At 43.8% G+C, this 16,149-nt stretch overlaps 1 protein-coding gene across 7 annotated transcripts in view; it reads right to left on the reverse strand.

Moving 5' to 3' along the window:
• The window catches only part of MVB12B (multivesicular body subunit 12B), a 181,814-nt gene that overhangs the window by 69,480 nt on the left and 96,185 nt on the right, over window positions 1-16,149 (reverse strand). For all 7 annotated transcript variants that reach the window (XM_023544912.2, XM_064291426.1, XM_023544911.2 and 4 more), the window contains one exon: window positions 15,262-15,356. In XM_023544912.2, coding sequence (XP_023400680.1) covers window positions 15,262-15,356 — 95 coding nt within the window. The remainder of the gene's footprint in view (window positions 1-15,261; window positions 15,357-16,149) is intronic.

The following is a 16,149-nucleotide window of genomic DNA, read 5'->3' on the forward strand; positions in this document are numbered from 1 at the left end:
AACCTTTTCATTTTTATATTAAGTGACAGACTTTTTCAAATCCTAGGTGTGTAAATTATAATAGGACAAGCAGTAATTGACTTTTAAACTCCACCCACTGTGAGGGCTACAATTAATCTGTTTTTAACATAAGAACTGCTGCTCTGCAAAGTTCATAACTTGTAGGCTCTTTTTCCCAATCCAGTTAAAACCCATGAGACCTTCTAAAAGATAACAGCACAGAATTTACTCTGCATCTCCCATTTCAAAGGGCGTAATGGCTGACACCCCAACCATCAGAGGGCAGTCCCTTCCCAATCAGAAAGGACACTAAACGCTTGAATGCCGGAGAGCCTTCTGGCAAAACAACCAGAAACTATGCTCACAGATGAAGATAAAAGCAATTCTTGTGCAGTGATCCAAAAAATAGCATCTCTTTTCCCCCCAAAATTACCTGTTTTAATAAAGTAGACACACTGTGCCAGCTGAACCATTTAATTATCTGCAAAAATGATGAATCAAAACAATAGTTTGCAAAAATAAACGACTAACCTCTGATTAAAATGTCTGTCCTCATTAAATCCAAATAAAAGGTACAATATCTTTTTAAAAAATGCAGCCTGAAGAAAGGAGCAATCCTTCAGCTTCGAGGACCTTACACTTGGCAGCAGAAGTGGCTTCCCACGATACCGAGACTGGGACATCTAAGAAAGTTGTGTGATTTACTCTCTCGAACCCAGAGAAAAGTGTGCAGGATGCTGTCCGTGCGGCTGCCCTTGTGCCTGCTGTGCTGTCCTCGGCACAGGCCCTAGAGCCCTCAGTGGCCTAAGACCCAGCAGCCAGCTGGAGAACAAAAACCCCAAACCAAACCCAGTGCCGTCGGAATCAAGTCGATTCCGACTCATAGCAACCCTATAGGGCAGAGTAGAACTGCCCCACAGAGTTTCCAAGAAGCGCCTGGTGGATTCGAACCGCCGACTGTTTGGTTAGGAGCTGTAGCACTTAACCACTATACCACCAGGGCTTCCAGCTGGGGAACAGGGGATTGCTAAATGGTCTGCTTTGTGGGTGGTGTGAATTTCTCGTACTCTTAAGCTAAGCTCTGGCTCACAGCTCTGTAAGGGTTCTGGTGCAAGGCAAGAAGCCTTTTTTTTTTTTTTTCCTTGCTAAAGGATCCTGGAAAGGGAGGGATTGGAAAAGAAGAGCAGCAAACCAAAGGAAACACGACAAAGGGCAACAAAGGAAGACATGAACTATTCAGAGGTTTGAGCACAGACATGGTCCTTTCCTAAATCAGAGCTGATTCAATGAAAAGGGAAAGAGAACATCTGAGGCTGATTTAATTGTTGACACGTTCTCTTTAAAACTGTTTTACCCCGTAGCAAACTAACATCTCAAGCAATTACTGACACAGGAATTAGAACGGAAGGTTTGCCTTATATTATGCCAAAAGGTCCCCTGAACAGCGCAAAGCCCCTCCAGGTGTGAGTTCCTTCCCTTCTGGTTGCTGCTTTACCGAAGGAGCTGCCCCTTCCCCTGACTGCACTTTTAGCAGGGAGGGACACAAAAAAGGGTGAAGGGCTCATACGGCAGGGTGAATAAGGTCAGTGCTTCCTCTCCCAGCGTCTCACTGGAATAACAGCAGTAATTACAACAGTTGTAAAAACAAAAAACAAACAAAAAAAACATTGCCGACACTAGATTCCAACTCATAGTGACCCTTTATAGGGCAGAGTAGAACTGCCCCACAGGGTTTTCAAGGAGTGGCTGGGGGATTCGAACTGCCAAACTTTTGGTTAGCAGCCAAGTGCTTAACCACTGTACCACCAGGGCTCCCTGACAGTCATAGCAGCCACCATTTTTGGGACATCCACTCGGTGCTAAGCATTTCATGTAAATTATCTCTAATCCTCAAAACAACAATATTAACCCTACTTCATGCAGCTAGACAGGGCTGATACGAAAGGGTAGATTGGTTCCAAAAACCAAGCCCCTCTCAAGAATCAATCCAACAACCACTATCATTAAGTGCCTCCTGTGTGCCAGGTCCTGGGCTCAAGTGTTAGGAAACACCAGTGAACAGGACACTATCATCCCACCCTCACAGGACACAGAACACTGAACACTGAACAAGACGTCATAACCAAAGACTAGTCCACTTTCTCAGAATTGGGAAACCAATCAGATGGACAGTTTTACAAGAAGCCCAATAGCCAAGAGGTTTACTGGCCAAAGAAGCTGCCCATCTTGGGCCTACAAAAGGCACAATCCACCTTTGCTAGGATAAGGGTGAGGGAGGGCTGTGTAATTCATGATCCAAAGAACCTTCTGACAGGAGCAAGGCTGGCATTTTTTTCTGCACAGGGCATATTTAAGGTAAACACGCAAGGCGATAGAACATAAAGATGGGTGCATTTATTGCCTCCAGGTAGCAAGCGATTAAGTACTTCTAAGTGTGTCACCAGAAGCGATGCTTAGGGCCAACGAGGCAAGCTTTACTCTCTCATTCAAAATTATGGATGTTGCCTCGCCAGTGGATCATGAGATCGTTCAGGCTATAAAACATGTCAGGCGTGAGAAACCACTCTCTAACAAAGGATCTCAACCTTGGACGAGAGTTCTGCGTCATTCACTGTCTTAGAGACAATTGTAAGACAAATCTGAGGAAGAAGGAGCTTCGTTCTCCGGGATCTGTGATAAATATATTCCACCCAAACTCCAGGTTGTAGCACTGAAGATTTTTTTTTTTTGAAACATAAACGGTTTAGGACTGTCATTGGCCATTAATAAAAAGAGAGAAGAAAGCACTCAGTATTCAGAACCCAAACACCAAATAAATGTGTGACAATAGATGAATTCAGGTATTCCGTCCACAGGAAAGGTGGCTTCATTGTTCTAAAACCGATCAGAATTTCTTTTGTCCTAATGTTAATAGTAAGTGTATGCGTTATGACACAAAAGGGAGGATGCGTGATGGACAAAGGATAACTTTGGATTTAATGACCAAATGTTGCGTGTCTGTCCAACTTCTCCCAAGTTCTGCCAATGCCCACATCTTTAGTTATTAAGCCATCAAGTGTATAAATATGTTAACCTGCGATCTGATCTCCTATGACTCTTGTCGTAACTCAGCAAGGCTGGAGCACGGAAGCTCAGAACACTGGCAGCTGGACGGAGAAGGCAGGGAGGTAGGACTGGACAAGAAAGGAAGCTGGGGCTGGGAAACTGATTGGTCACAGTCCTGGGCGATTCTGGAGAGTTGGCAGGGAATGTACGGGATCTGGAATGGCTCGGTAACCTTGGGCTTGGTTTCAGCAGAGGCTGGCATCTTAGGAGGCCCAATCTAGCAAAAGAAGCTTGAAAGCAGGAAAGATAGAGTGGCACGAAAGTGACTGTCAGTTCAAAAAAAGACTGTTGCCAGTAGGCAGGGTATGGGAGGACATGGGGAAGGGCTCAGGTGGAGCGAGAGGAACACCTAGGGTTCAGTCCCAATAAGTGAAATCGTGGGTTCAGGCTGCCCACAATCACCACAGGGGTTAAGAGAAGACCACAGCAAGGGGACATCCAGGTGCCCAGACTGCCTGCCCCCAGACAAAGGTCTATAACAAGAAGATCAGTAGTAGTTCGTACCTGGTATACTCCCTTTCCTGGGTGGGAAAATATCTGAGAAGGGATGGAAGGGAAGGGCTGTGGAATAAGTATAGTAACAGTAACAACGTGTAGCACTTTCTATATACCAGGCTCAGTTCTAACCCTTACCACAAATTGTTGTCAATCCCATTTTACAGATAAGGAAATTGAGGCAACGGAAAGGTTAGATTCCTTGCCTAAGGTCACAGAGCTATTAAGTGAAGGAGCCATGATTCAAACTTAGGCTGAATAGCCTGTGTGCATCACCAGTTTGCAGAGCCCATGAGAGCCACATCCATACCCATGATCCCCTTTGGACTCGGGGATTGTCCTCAGTCGAGTATTAAAGACCTCACTCTGATGAGGTCCCAGAGATGATCACCCAGGGAATCATCTGAGATTTTAAATAATGCTGGAACTTCATATACTGATTTAGTCCTAGCATGATTCACTCTTGGGAGATGTGTGTCATTCTAAGGGGAAGGGTGCCATTTTCAACCTTGAATTTGTCTAGGAGAGGGAAATGGTCACACACAACCTGAGCTAAGGAAGCATCTTGGCACAGTGGTTTAGAGCTTATTAGGGTCTGGAGTCAGAGAGACCTGGGTTCAAATCTCAGTCCTGCCACTTACTAGCAATCATTCAAAACCTCAGTTTCTTCATCTGTAAAATAGGGATAATAATAATAATAGCATATACCTTAAAGACTGGTTGTAAGATATTCTTGGTAAGGGATTTGTTGCAATTAATGACCAAATGCATAGAAGGGGCTTATTACAGAGTCTTGTACACATTAATAGCTCAATGAAAGTTACGTATTATTAAAATAAATTAATTTAATCCATTTTCATAAAGGCAAAAACAACTTCAGCTTCCTAAACTTGTGCAAATTAAAGAAGTTGCCTTAATTCTATCACTTTTTCCTCTTAGCTGATAGTTCATTATTGCAAGAGAGATAGAGATAGAGAAACACAGGCTAATTTGATATAAGCTGTCCTTAGGCAGGAGTGTTTGCCAAACCAGACTGCTTTATTCACCCCACAGTAAGCCTTTGAAGAAGTGGTAAGAGCAGATGAGGAGCTGGGGTTAAGTGTGTTCCCTTTGTTTTCAGTATTTCTTTGGCTAGGTCTTTAGAAAGGCCCCTGCTGCTGGTCCACAACCATGTTGCCTCCTAGGAAAGGGAATTATGATGAGAAATGGGGGCATGTTAAAAACTAGACAAAGAAGATAAGCATAAGAGAAAAAGGTATCAGAAAGTTGGTTTTTCTTTAACTGTTCATGTGCTCAGCAACTTCACAGTTGGGACAGTGTTTAGATGGTACATCTATGAAGTCCAGGCGCAGTAACTGCATATTTGCTGGTAACATCTCATACATTCCAAGCTGTGTCACACACGAGGCCCCTTCCCACATATCCTCGGCCCTCTGAGGTAGGTACTAGACAGTGCCTGACACAAAGGAAACTTCTAGTAAATGTTGGCTGAGCCATGTTATTTTAAAATTATTGATATTGTCATTGTGCTTATTAATATTGAGAGATGAGGGAATTTAGATCCAGAAAGGTTCAGTGTTATGCATGACATTACTCCGCTAGTCTGTGGGAGAACCAGGGCTTGAACCCAGCTTTCCTGGCTCCTGCCCCTTTCTTTCCACTGCTCCCTGGCTGCTTCACCCTGGGATTTAAGAAGAAGCCCAATTAAGCCAATCTTGCCTTAACTCTAACATGCTTAACAACCAAATAGAGAATGAAAGCACAGCGGGAAGGTGGTCGCCCTTTTAAGAGCACTGAAGTATCTGTTACCTAATAATATTTTCATTTTTCATGATGACGAAACTGGAAAATGTCTCAATTTTTCCTACCCTTAGAGCACAGGAAAAGCAGAAATGAGGGCCTGGAGCAGAAAGTACCCTCCAGGCACTTTTCCTCCAAAGAAACAAAATGCACTTTGGGAGATTTTATAGAAGTTGCCAGCTCACTCTGCCAAGCGCTCCTCTCCTTCCTGCCCCCAAACCACTGCTCAGTCACCTTCCCGAGAAAGGTTTCGTGGGCTGCTTGCCACAGAAAACACCCTCGCTTCTAAGTGATGATGCGTGACAGAATGTCTCGGCTTCCAGGAGGTGCTGAGCTGAGCCGTGCCAGAGAGGCTTTTATTGCAAGTTTTCCTGGATTGAGGAAGAAATGTTCTCTGAGCACGCAGAGAAGTACCCTCATATATCAAAATTATATAAAGGTGCACAGGGCTAAGAAGATGAAGACCACACTGGACTTGGATCATAGTGTGTCCTGAGCGATAATTCTCAACAAATCCTTGGGCTCCTACTCCGATCACAGCGTGCAAACCAAAACCAACGCAAACTCATTGCTGTCAAGTCAATTCTGACTTAGTGATACGTCTGCACTGCTTCCCAGTTTACAGAATGTTCTGACACACCCTGGATCCTCACAATAATCCTGTGAAGGAAGCAGGTGGTTACCGTATCATGTTACACAGGTATGAAAAGTCAGCACTGAGCAGATAGTAAGTTGATTACTAAGGTAACATAATGCAGGGCCCTTGCACAGCTCTAGGGGGCGCCAGTCACGTATGTTGTACAGTGCACAACCTATGAGGCCATCCACAGTGGCTTTGTGTGATGGCCAATAAATGTCAGAGCCAAGATTCTGAATGCCTATGTCTGACCCCAAATGTGCTGTCAGTGATACTCTCTGCCGAGCCATCTTCCACTGGCTTCCACTGCCCTTGGGGGCACAGGGCCTGGCTCGTGGCAGCCTTCAGTGTCTGCTGAATGAAGGAGTGAGCAATCTTTCTATTTTCTTTGCCTTTGTTTACTTACATTCTTAATTCAAAATGGATTTAAGGCAGCTTCCATTCTCTGTAAATATAGTCTCTGCCCTCTCAAGGTACTCAACGTTCACCCAAAAGGTGAAATCTTTCTAACACAAAGCAGAATACGTAAGGGCCCAGCGACAGGAATGTACAAAATACCGGTAGAGTGGGGAGAAACCAGAAAGAGGGCATCTGAGTTGAAAGGGAATCAGAAAAATTTCATGGAAGAGGCAGTTTGGGGACAGGCCTTCAAAGATGGCTCCGCAGAGACAGAAAGAGGAGCAGGTGGGCCAATGGGGGCCATTGGAGTGGCAGGAGCAAATGTATACAAAGGACAAGGGCAAGGCCATAGGGAGCAACCCAGGCTGGTGGGACACAGGCAAAGGAGAACAGCAGAAGCTGGGGAGGCGAGCAGTGGCTACGGATCTCTTCAACACTCGGCAGGTTAGGTTTGAACTAATGCAGTCAGCCACGGGTCGGGGCAGAGGTGTGAAGGTTTAACCTGAGACAGTCTGGCTACCTGAGCAGCTGGATTGAGTACAGGAAAGTCAGTAAAGAAAGAGAGCCAAGTAAGTGCTAGACACCAAAGCCTGATTACCTACCAGGCCCAAGCTCAGCCAGCCAGCCAGCTGTGGGACCTGGGATTGCAGGACCAGTGAAGAAAGGAACACCCTTAACGCTCAGCTCCAGAGGCCTCGTGAGTGGACTTGGACATGTTACGGGCTTAATTCGTAGTAGGATGATCCAGGGCCCAACTTCAGGTTTTGGGGTCTCTCTGTGAAGTCCTAGAGGCAGCACTTACATAGCAGAACACCTCCTGGAGGCGAGAGTTCCCCAAGTCCCTCTGTGTGTTTGCCTGCACACACTGTTCATTAACTTCAGCGACACAGCTACCACAGTGGACATATAAAAGCACATCCAATTAGCCAGACCTACATGAATATTTGCACTCTTAAATCTTTTGCATTTCGAAAGGGTTAAAGCTTATTATTAGCATATAATTTACAGTCCTTTCTCCCAGGAAAGGAATAATGCACAGTAAATGCCACATTCATTTTAATAATACATGTTACAGTCTGTGCCCAACATCTGCACAAAGGTAAAGGAGACAGATTTTTTTGACATGTCCCACTCTGCCATCTAAACACAGGCTTTTTGTTTCTTAAGTGACGGAAGGTTTAATCAAGAAAGCAGGCAATTCATCAATCGAAACAAGGCAGCGTGCGTGCGCCTGACAGCACACACATGGTTGTGTACAGAGCAAACCTGGCCACCTGTCAACTGCACCTTTTACATCAGGATATACAAATACACCATGCCATCCATTCCCTATCCACTCCCATTCATTTCTTCTCTTTCTTATTACATTTTTCTTTATACTAGCTTTTTTTGTCAGTCAGGGCAAGAATAGATGGAGAGACAAGGAAAGCAATGGCTGTTTACGCGTGAAGATAATAATTTATATGCCCTTAAAATGACTTACTTCTTCCTCGATTTGAGCACCACTATATTTTTTTTCACTTCATTCAGGAAAATTCCCCACATTGCTATTATCTGTGGCTGTACCAAATATCAGATCCTCAATATCCTCCCATAAGCTCATCTACTACCTCTCCAATCTGTCAGAGGTGATTGTGGAAAATCTCAGTGGAGGCGAAAGGGGAACGGGGTCTGAGATACAAGGCCACATCAAGCCACAAGAGCATGTCCATTAAAGATGAAGACCACAGGGGATACCTGCAGAGGCAGAGGTTGACCAACATTACTGGGGGCATCCACTAGAAGACGGAGAGGAGCACAAGCCCCGCATGAGTTGACACTCACCCAGATATATTGTAAAAGCAGCCCAGGCACACACATGCACAGAATGGAGACACGACTTCTGCAGCATAATACCGTAAACACTGCACAACCAAGCAGTTGTTGGCTAAAACACCTTACGCAGAAAAGAGCATCACTGCTCAGGCATCCCTTTGTTTTAGTCTTTAAGCCTTCATTTTCCAGCCCTGCAAAGCCTTATAATCATTCAAGAATTAAGTTTATTTCAGATTTCCCAGGTGAGATTTTTTTCCTCCTAATTTAAAGGTAGAAATAATGTAATCACTACAAATGAAAGGAAAATATGTTTGTAATTGGTTGGTATGCTCCAGATGAGTTTTTAAATGATCACACTGTGACACATACAGAATTTTTTTTTCATAATAAGATGAAGAGCTAGTGGCAGACATTTTCACCAATTGGATGAAATATATAAATCATGAATTTCATAATACTGATAATTAAATGTCCATCTTCCAACTTAAATGAGAACTAGATTAAAACTGCATGGAGAAAGCTGATATTCAGAAATCATTAATTATTTTTAATTGCTTTGTGCTTTCCTAGGCTGATGTCAGAGTTACAGGCGGCTCACACATGGCTGTGTTACAGACAAAATCCGCTCCTTTCTGTACAACAGTCAAACTGATAAGACAATGGACTTGTACTTGATCATGCTCACAACCTTCTTGGTGTCAAACATCTTGAAAGAGGACTAGTTTTGCAGAGGGAACAGCTGTGGAGGGCAATAAGATGACTTTTCCAGTAACAAAAAAAGAAAACTGAGAACAACAGAAGCTGAAAAGTTTATTTAAAAAACCCAAAAAGGCAGGATGACCACACACCCCAGTCTGCATGGGACAGTTCCAGGTTAGGACTCCTGTCTTGGCACATTTGTGTGGCCCCTTTCATTCTCAAAAGTAATGATGTGGGGAATAACTTATATACCCAGCCCAATGCTGATGGATAAATGAAGATGTCAGCAAGGCAATGTGACTTCCTACAGGAGGAAAAGAATCCCTCCCTGCATAGTGAGGCTTGGCTGCATTTCTGTGTTGTGGCTCATCCTGAAATTGTAGGGATATTTTTGGTTTTATTAATGCTACCTTTAATATGTATTTGCTTAATTTTACTATATCACATTAAAATATCAATTTAAGATGCTTCTTCAAAAGAGAGAAAAGTAGGAGTTCTTTGGCAAAAATTTTGTACTTAAGAGTTTATATCAACAATAACAAAAGAATAGCACAGCGTTGTTTCCTGTATCTATAATCATCTGTTTGTTAAGCAGAACCTGGCATAAAATTGACAGGAAACATTTCTAGGTTAGGAAAACACAAAGCTTGACCAAGCCTCTCCTTACAGGAAGCCTAAGCACAGGTGTACGCATTAGGCTTGGACAGGTTGGAGGAAGATCCATCTTTGCTGACATCCCCTGAGGTCTCCAGTCCCCTAATAAGATGCATGATGCCTACCTCAAGAATATTTCTTTAGAAACATCTCACTCAACTTTCAAACATTTTAGGGGTTCAAACCTAGCGGATACTCCCCCCATATACATATACGTGGGCATACATACACAAGCACACACTTATAAAACTCACGGCTGTAATGAGTGACAAAATGTTGTTATATTGTTCACAGCATTATACAGGCTCCTCTTTATGAAGAGGAATTCCTCCCTGGGCTCAGAAAGAAAAAGTTAGGTTCTTCCTGAGCAACTAGATTGTTTTTACCTTACTGATATAGAGATTGTCCTTGGACTCGGAGCCAAATCCAGAATCCTCTTCTTGGAAAGCCTTATCCACATCCATACCCTACTTTTCCATCCTCTTTTTCCCTTTACCTGTATGCTCTCACTTCCATTTTCATTTTGTTACATGGATTTCTGAAGTTATCTTAAATCCTCTTGGAATACATGGAATATAAAAAAGTAGTCAAGACACCTAAACTTTTTTTCTTTAATTCTAAGGGGGGAAAAAAAAAAAAGGTATGATGCCATAATCTGAGACTTATATAGAAGACTTTTCAGGAAAGATAAGCTATTCCTAAAAAGAAAGCTAATACCCATTAAAAGTCTTGACGGTAGGAGATAGAATCCAGAAAAACCATACTGAGAGAACTCTCCAAGGAGGTAAAATCTTAAAGGCTTGTCCAAGAGACCAAAGGCACACACTGAGGAGGAGCAGGGTGATAAGTACTGGATCACCAGGAAAGCTATAGCTAGGACAGCAGGAGTCACTGCTTACCAAAAGTAAGAACAGTAAACACAGTGGTTTTAAAAATTATGTTTAGAGTAAGAACAGGCAGCACCCACTGCCACTGTTTAGGACTGATGGCACAGACTAGTGGTTGGCAAACTTCTTCCATAAAGGGCCAAATAGTAAATATTTTAGGTTTTGTGGACCTATAAGTAGGTGGTGAGTGGGTTAATCCGTCGCACCCACTCAACTCTGCCAGTGTAGTGTGAAAGCAGCTACAGACAATTTGTAAAGGGGCGAACATGGCTGTGTTCCGATAAAACTTTATTTACAGATATTGAAATTTTAATTTTATATGATTTTTTAAGTGCCAGGAAATATTATTTTTTCAATTTTTTTCAACTTTTTAGAAATAGAAAAGCCTTTCCTGGCTTGCGGGTCAAACAAATGAAGGTGGTGGGCTGGGCATTGCTGCAGGCTGTGGTTAGCTGACCCTAACATAGATGGATTACAGAGAGTGAGCCAACTAGGTAGCCACCGTTTTAATTCTATCTCCTCCATCAAGGAAAACCATCTTCAAACCCTAAAAAGGAGAATATAGTGATGGGGAATTCAAAGAACAAGAAAGGTGAGGAGACAGTCTAAGCTACCAGGAGCTTTGGTGCTCAGTCCAAGTCTATTGGAGGAATGGCTAAAAACGATGTTAGAATTACAGGCAGTGATCTCTGAGGAACTTTAGTAAACAGAAGCTTCCAGGGGACTGGACAACAGAAAATAATCATATACTCAAAAAAGGATAATAAGAACATTATTGATCTGTGACTTGGAATTGACTCTTAATAAAATGTGAAAGCATATTATGAGGCAGATGGTTTATGAGCACTCAGAAAAGGATAGGGAGATCACTTGGGGCCAGCAGGGCTTACCAAGAACATGCCAAATAAACATCCTATCTATATTTTTTCTTACTACAAAGCAACACATGCTATGACAGAAAAATGAGAAACTACAGATCAGCAAAGAGAAGATAAAGAAAGTCCAGTGAAAAACATTGTAAACACCTTGGCGTGAACCTTCCCAGACCTTTAAGTCAAAAACCAAACATGTTGCCACTGAGTCAGTTTGAACTCACGGTGACCCAATGTGTTACAGAGAGGAAGTGTTCCATAGAATTTTCTTGTCTGTAATCAGGTTGCCAGGCCTCTCTTCCACAGTACTGCTAGGAGGGTTCAAACTGCCAACCCTTAGGTTAGTAGTCAAGTGCAAACCATCTACACCACACAGGAACATTCCCCAGACCTTCAGGTATGTATTTTTTAAAAATGTGATCACATTGTACATTGTGGTTTGTCATCTGCTTTTTTCATTTTATATTCATGTATATCTTTTTATATAAACTATTTTTTAAAATTATCCTTTAAGTGAAAGTTTATAGTTCATGTTAGTATCTCATACAAAAATTTATACTCATATTATTATGTGACCCTAGTTGCTCTCCCTGTAATGTGACAGCACACTCCTCCTTTCCACCCCGGATTTCCCACGTCCATCCAACTAGTTCCTGTCCCTTTCTGCCTTCTCATCTCACCTCTGGACAGGAGCTGCCCATTTAGTCTCATGTATTTTTATCCACTTGAGTTAAGAAGCACACTCTTCACAAGTTATCATTTTATATTTTATAGTCCAGTCTTTGTCTGAAAAGCTGGCTTCAGAAATGGTTTTATAAATTATTGTTTTTTTGATGGCTGAAAAGTGAAGGCCATTATATGGATGTTTCATAATTTAACCACTTGTCTTCTTTTTTTTTTTTGTACATTTAAGATATTCCTCCCCACAGCCCCTTTTTTGCTACTTAAGAAAAGCAGCAGTGCTCATCCTTGTGGATAAATTTTTTTGCACATCTACAATTCTTTTCTAGAAGAAAATCCTAAAGAAGATGTGTGAGGGTCAAAGGTTTGTTTCATGGCCATTTTGATTAGGGGACTACAAGTCCAAACAAGGTACAGATGCTTCTCAGGACTTCAACACTGAGGCAGTAAAAGTTCCTTGTCCCACTTCTGTGGGCAAGGCAGAAATATTGGCTGGACAATGTAGAACAGGTGGCAAATTTTGGCTAGTGGATTTCTGGGTGGCCCAAATCAACGAGGTAAGATCTCGCAGATATAGAATGGGCTGACCAGAAGCAGTGGCCCCAGACACTAGAAGCGTCCACGCAGTAGATCAGGGTGATCACCTGCCCCAGGGGTTGTAGAGGGCATTCCTGCTCGAAGTAGACACTGGGCTACGTGCTTTCCTCCTTCTCTCCCTTGCTCCCTTTCCTCCTTCCTCCCACATTTCCTGAGCACCTCCGTCTGCTAGAGGCTGAGCTACATATTGTCTCTGCTGGCTTCTCCAGCAACTCTGAGCAGTGTCTCTCCTTTTGTAGGTATGGTGGGGAGGAGCTGTCTTAGTGCAAGGTGTAGGAACAGGGGTATCTTAACACGTATGTTCTTGAGAAAACATTTTAAAATTAAATATTACTTTAACACATACACATATACATACACATACAAATTAAATGTAGGCTGCTTTGCAAGTCGCTCATTACATTGTTTGGAAATCTACTTATCTTAAGAAGGGACGGTGAGCTAAGGGAACAGTAATCAAATATCTTCAGGAATGACACGGGCATACCAGGCATTTGCACCAAAGTCTTAGCCTCCGAAGTCTGCAGTGAACATGTGCCAGTACCAGTGTGGAAGGAGAACAGTTTCATGATTCATTTCATTACCAGCAGAACTCCAGCTATCAAGGCATTGGGTACTGGGCAAGGGCTAGGGCCTGGGGCACACCTTGCCTTAACTGCTTTTGGAACAAACCGCTGAAAACCCTAGCTTTGCAATACAAAACCGAAACGTGCCACTCAGTGCCAAATACTGTTCATGCGGGGGTGGGGGGTGAGGGGGTGGTCTCTGCTCCCTTCTAGCCAGAATGACTCACAGGCAGGCTGCTGGTGGGTGGGTAGGCAGGCTTCCCAGCTGCGCCATAGTTGCCCAGTGCTGAGCTTGCAGGCCTGATGGAGCCAGCGAGTCCTGCAGGGTATTTCTGGCAGCATCACAACAAAGCATCCTGGACCCTGGCAGAGCAATTTGGTGCCTGCAGCAGCTGAGGAGGCCTGAGCTGCCTGCTGCCGTGGGCTGAGCCTCAACTACTTCTGTTTGGAAGATAAAATCCAATTGACTGCCACTTACATAAATGTAACAGGAAGTTTCTGAATGGCTTCCCCTGTGTCTTGAGGCTGTTACCTTGGTATTGCTAAGCTAACAGCTGAAATGAACCTAGACAACACCTCATCAAAGCCACGAGCGAGGAAGCAGTGGTCCAGAGGCAGACAGGAACATTCCTGCCAAACCAGAGGTGGTTTCACTCTGTGGGCTTTTTTTCTGCAGAAATGTTCAGCAGCTGGGAAAGCCATCAGTGAACAGAGGTAAAGTGGGTGTAGCCCAACACCGTGGCTGGAAAAAGATTTGCAAGCTAGAGAAAGAAGTCATCTATTTTGATTGTGCTTTCTTACGTGCATTCTGAACAGGGTTGCCCGGCTGGATTTCACAGGCCTGTTTTGCACCACTCTACCACTAAGTATCTGGGGAAATATTCAGCTTTTCTACAAAACAGGTCATCTTTCCACATTTGTTATGCTCCTTGTCGACTCTGCTGAAATAGCCACAGCACAAAAGAAATTCTCCCTGGAGATGCTTTTCTTAGACAAACGTGTTCCTTCTACTGTTTGAGAGCTTGGCTCCTGGGGTGGAGCCAGGGATGAGGTCTAAGACCATCCTTGCTCCTTCCCTTCCCCAGCAGTAGTGCTGCCCAGAAACGGAACCACTGGCTCTTGCTTATACTTCCAAACCTATTAGGGAGTGATCATAACAAGTAAAACTAATACTGACATAAATTATGCCATTGTTCTAGTCCATCTATTTAGTAACCTGAAGTTGCAAGTTTTAGAAAAAAAGATTACCTTTTAAATAACCGATTCATTATGGTACATGAATGAATGCCATGTTCCTGTGTTCAGAGTGTCACTCACCATTAAGGGTACGCACTCGCAAGCGGCACCGATTTGCCACTTCCCCCTTACAGACAAGCACCCCTGACTGGCGGCCCAGTATAATCGGAGGCGAGTTTGTGGGTTTCCTCAGCTCTTAGCAAGTCACCTGCACTGCCAAGCGCATAATGAATCTCAATTCCGTAATAAGGCTTGTAAGTTCTTCCCTCCCTAGGTGGAGGTAAAAACAAAACTAGGACCGATGAAGCTCCTGCCAAGGTAACACTATTAATTTCAAGGCTGAGTTTAGAAATCACAGATTCATACTATGAGGGCGTGAGGGGGAGACCGCCAGTGTACCCTCTGGCCACAAACCTGGCTGTGAGAAATGAGAGGCGAGGACAGACCTTGATAGTGGAGGGCAGGCAGACCAGCGCTCAGCTCTGTGCTGATCCCAGGTCCCCATGGGAAACCTGCCCAGAATCTGGCAGGTGAACAATGTGGTGACTATTCTCTGGAAACCTCACTTCAAGTCTGTGAAATCCACACATTGTTTTTCATCATTAGTTTTAAAGCATGCTGAGTGTTTGGCGTTTCTCTAAGTGCTGTGGTGACACAAAGGAAAGGGAAGGCCTGGTCCCTGCAAGAACAGGTCCCTTGCAGGGAAAAAAAAGAGATAAAACAGACAAATGCCATGAGAACACAGGGAGTATCCAGAAGGAGGAGGTGCCCAGGACCACATAGGAGGCCGCTGGCCATCAGCAGTGGCGCCTACATACCTGATATGGCATACAAATTGGAGTGCTGATACTCATAGTCAGTCCGAGTGCTGTTCCTACCTCGGAAGGTAGCAGGGAGCGTTAGAGAGATGTGCCTGAGAAAGAGACAGAGGAGAAAGGGAGGTTATAGGGTGCATGGTGCATTCCCCTAGACTGAGAAGGCACCTGACGCCATCAACAGCCAGATGGAAGAGTGGGTGCTCTTGGCAAGCCGCCACCTTCTCAAGTATGACCTCTTCACCAGCCTCCAGTCCTCTTAAGGAATTCAGGAGTTTCCACACTTCAGCAGCCACCTTTTTCCACACTGGGAAGGACATCCAAGAGGGAGAAAGGGTTTTCTAAACCTTATGGCATATCTGAGGTGCTCCAAGGCGGGGGGGGGGGGCAGTTTTATCTACTTTTCTGCCCACTGGACAGAATACACCAATGGGACCAAAACATCCAGGCTTGAGCATGAGACTCCGTTTGTTGTCATCTTGGTTTTATTAGGCATCAAATGGTTTCCATACCTACCCCATAGGGCAGCTGAGGATTGCCAGCACATGAAGCACTTTGTAAAATGACGGTGTTGGGTAGTATTATTACCACGGAGTCCAGGAAACTAACAACCACTGAAAATCAGGAGACATACTCCTCTGAATGTCTATGACCGTGTGTTCCCCTTCAGTCTGCAGCACATGGTAGGTGCTCAAGAAAGCACCTGCATTGACCCACCACTGCCTTTTATGGCACAAGTGTTGGCCAGTAAGGCTCGCAATGAAAACACAGCATCATTAAGTATTTAATACAAAGTAAATAATCCATTTGGCATGGTCATCAGCTGCTGAAAAGTATGATTACGATAACAAGAAAAATATTTAAAATCTAACAGTTCTGGAGGAAAAAAAA

This window comes from Loxodonta africana, chromosome 9 (genome assembly GCF_030014295.1).
Source record: "Loxodonta africana isolate mLoxAfr1 chromosome 9, mLoxAfr1.hap2, whole genome shotgun sequence".
NCBI lineage: Eukaryota > Metazoa > Chordata > Mammalia > Proboscidea > Elephantidae > Loxodonta > Loxodonta africana.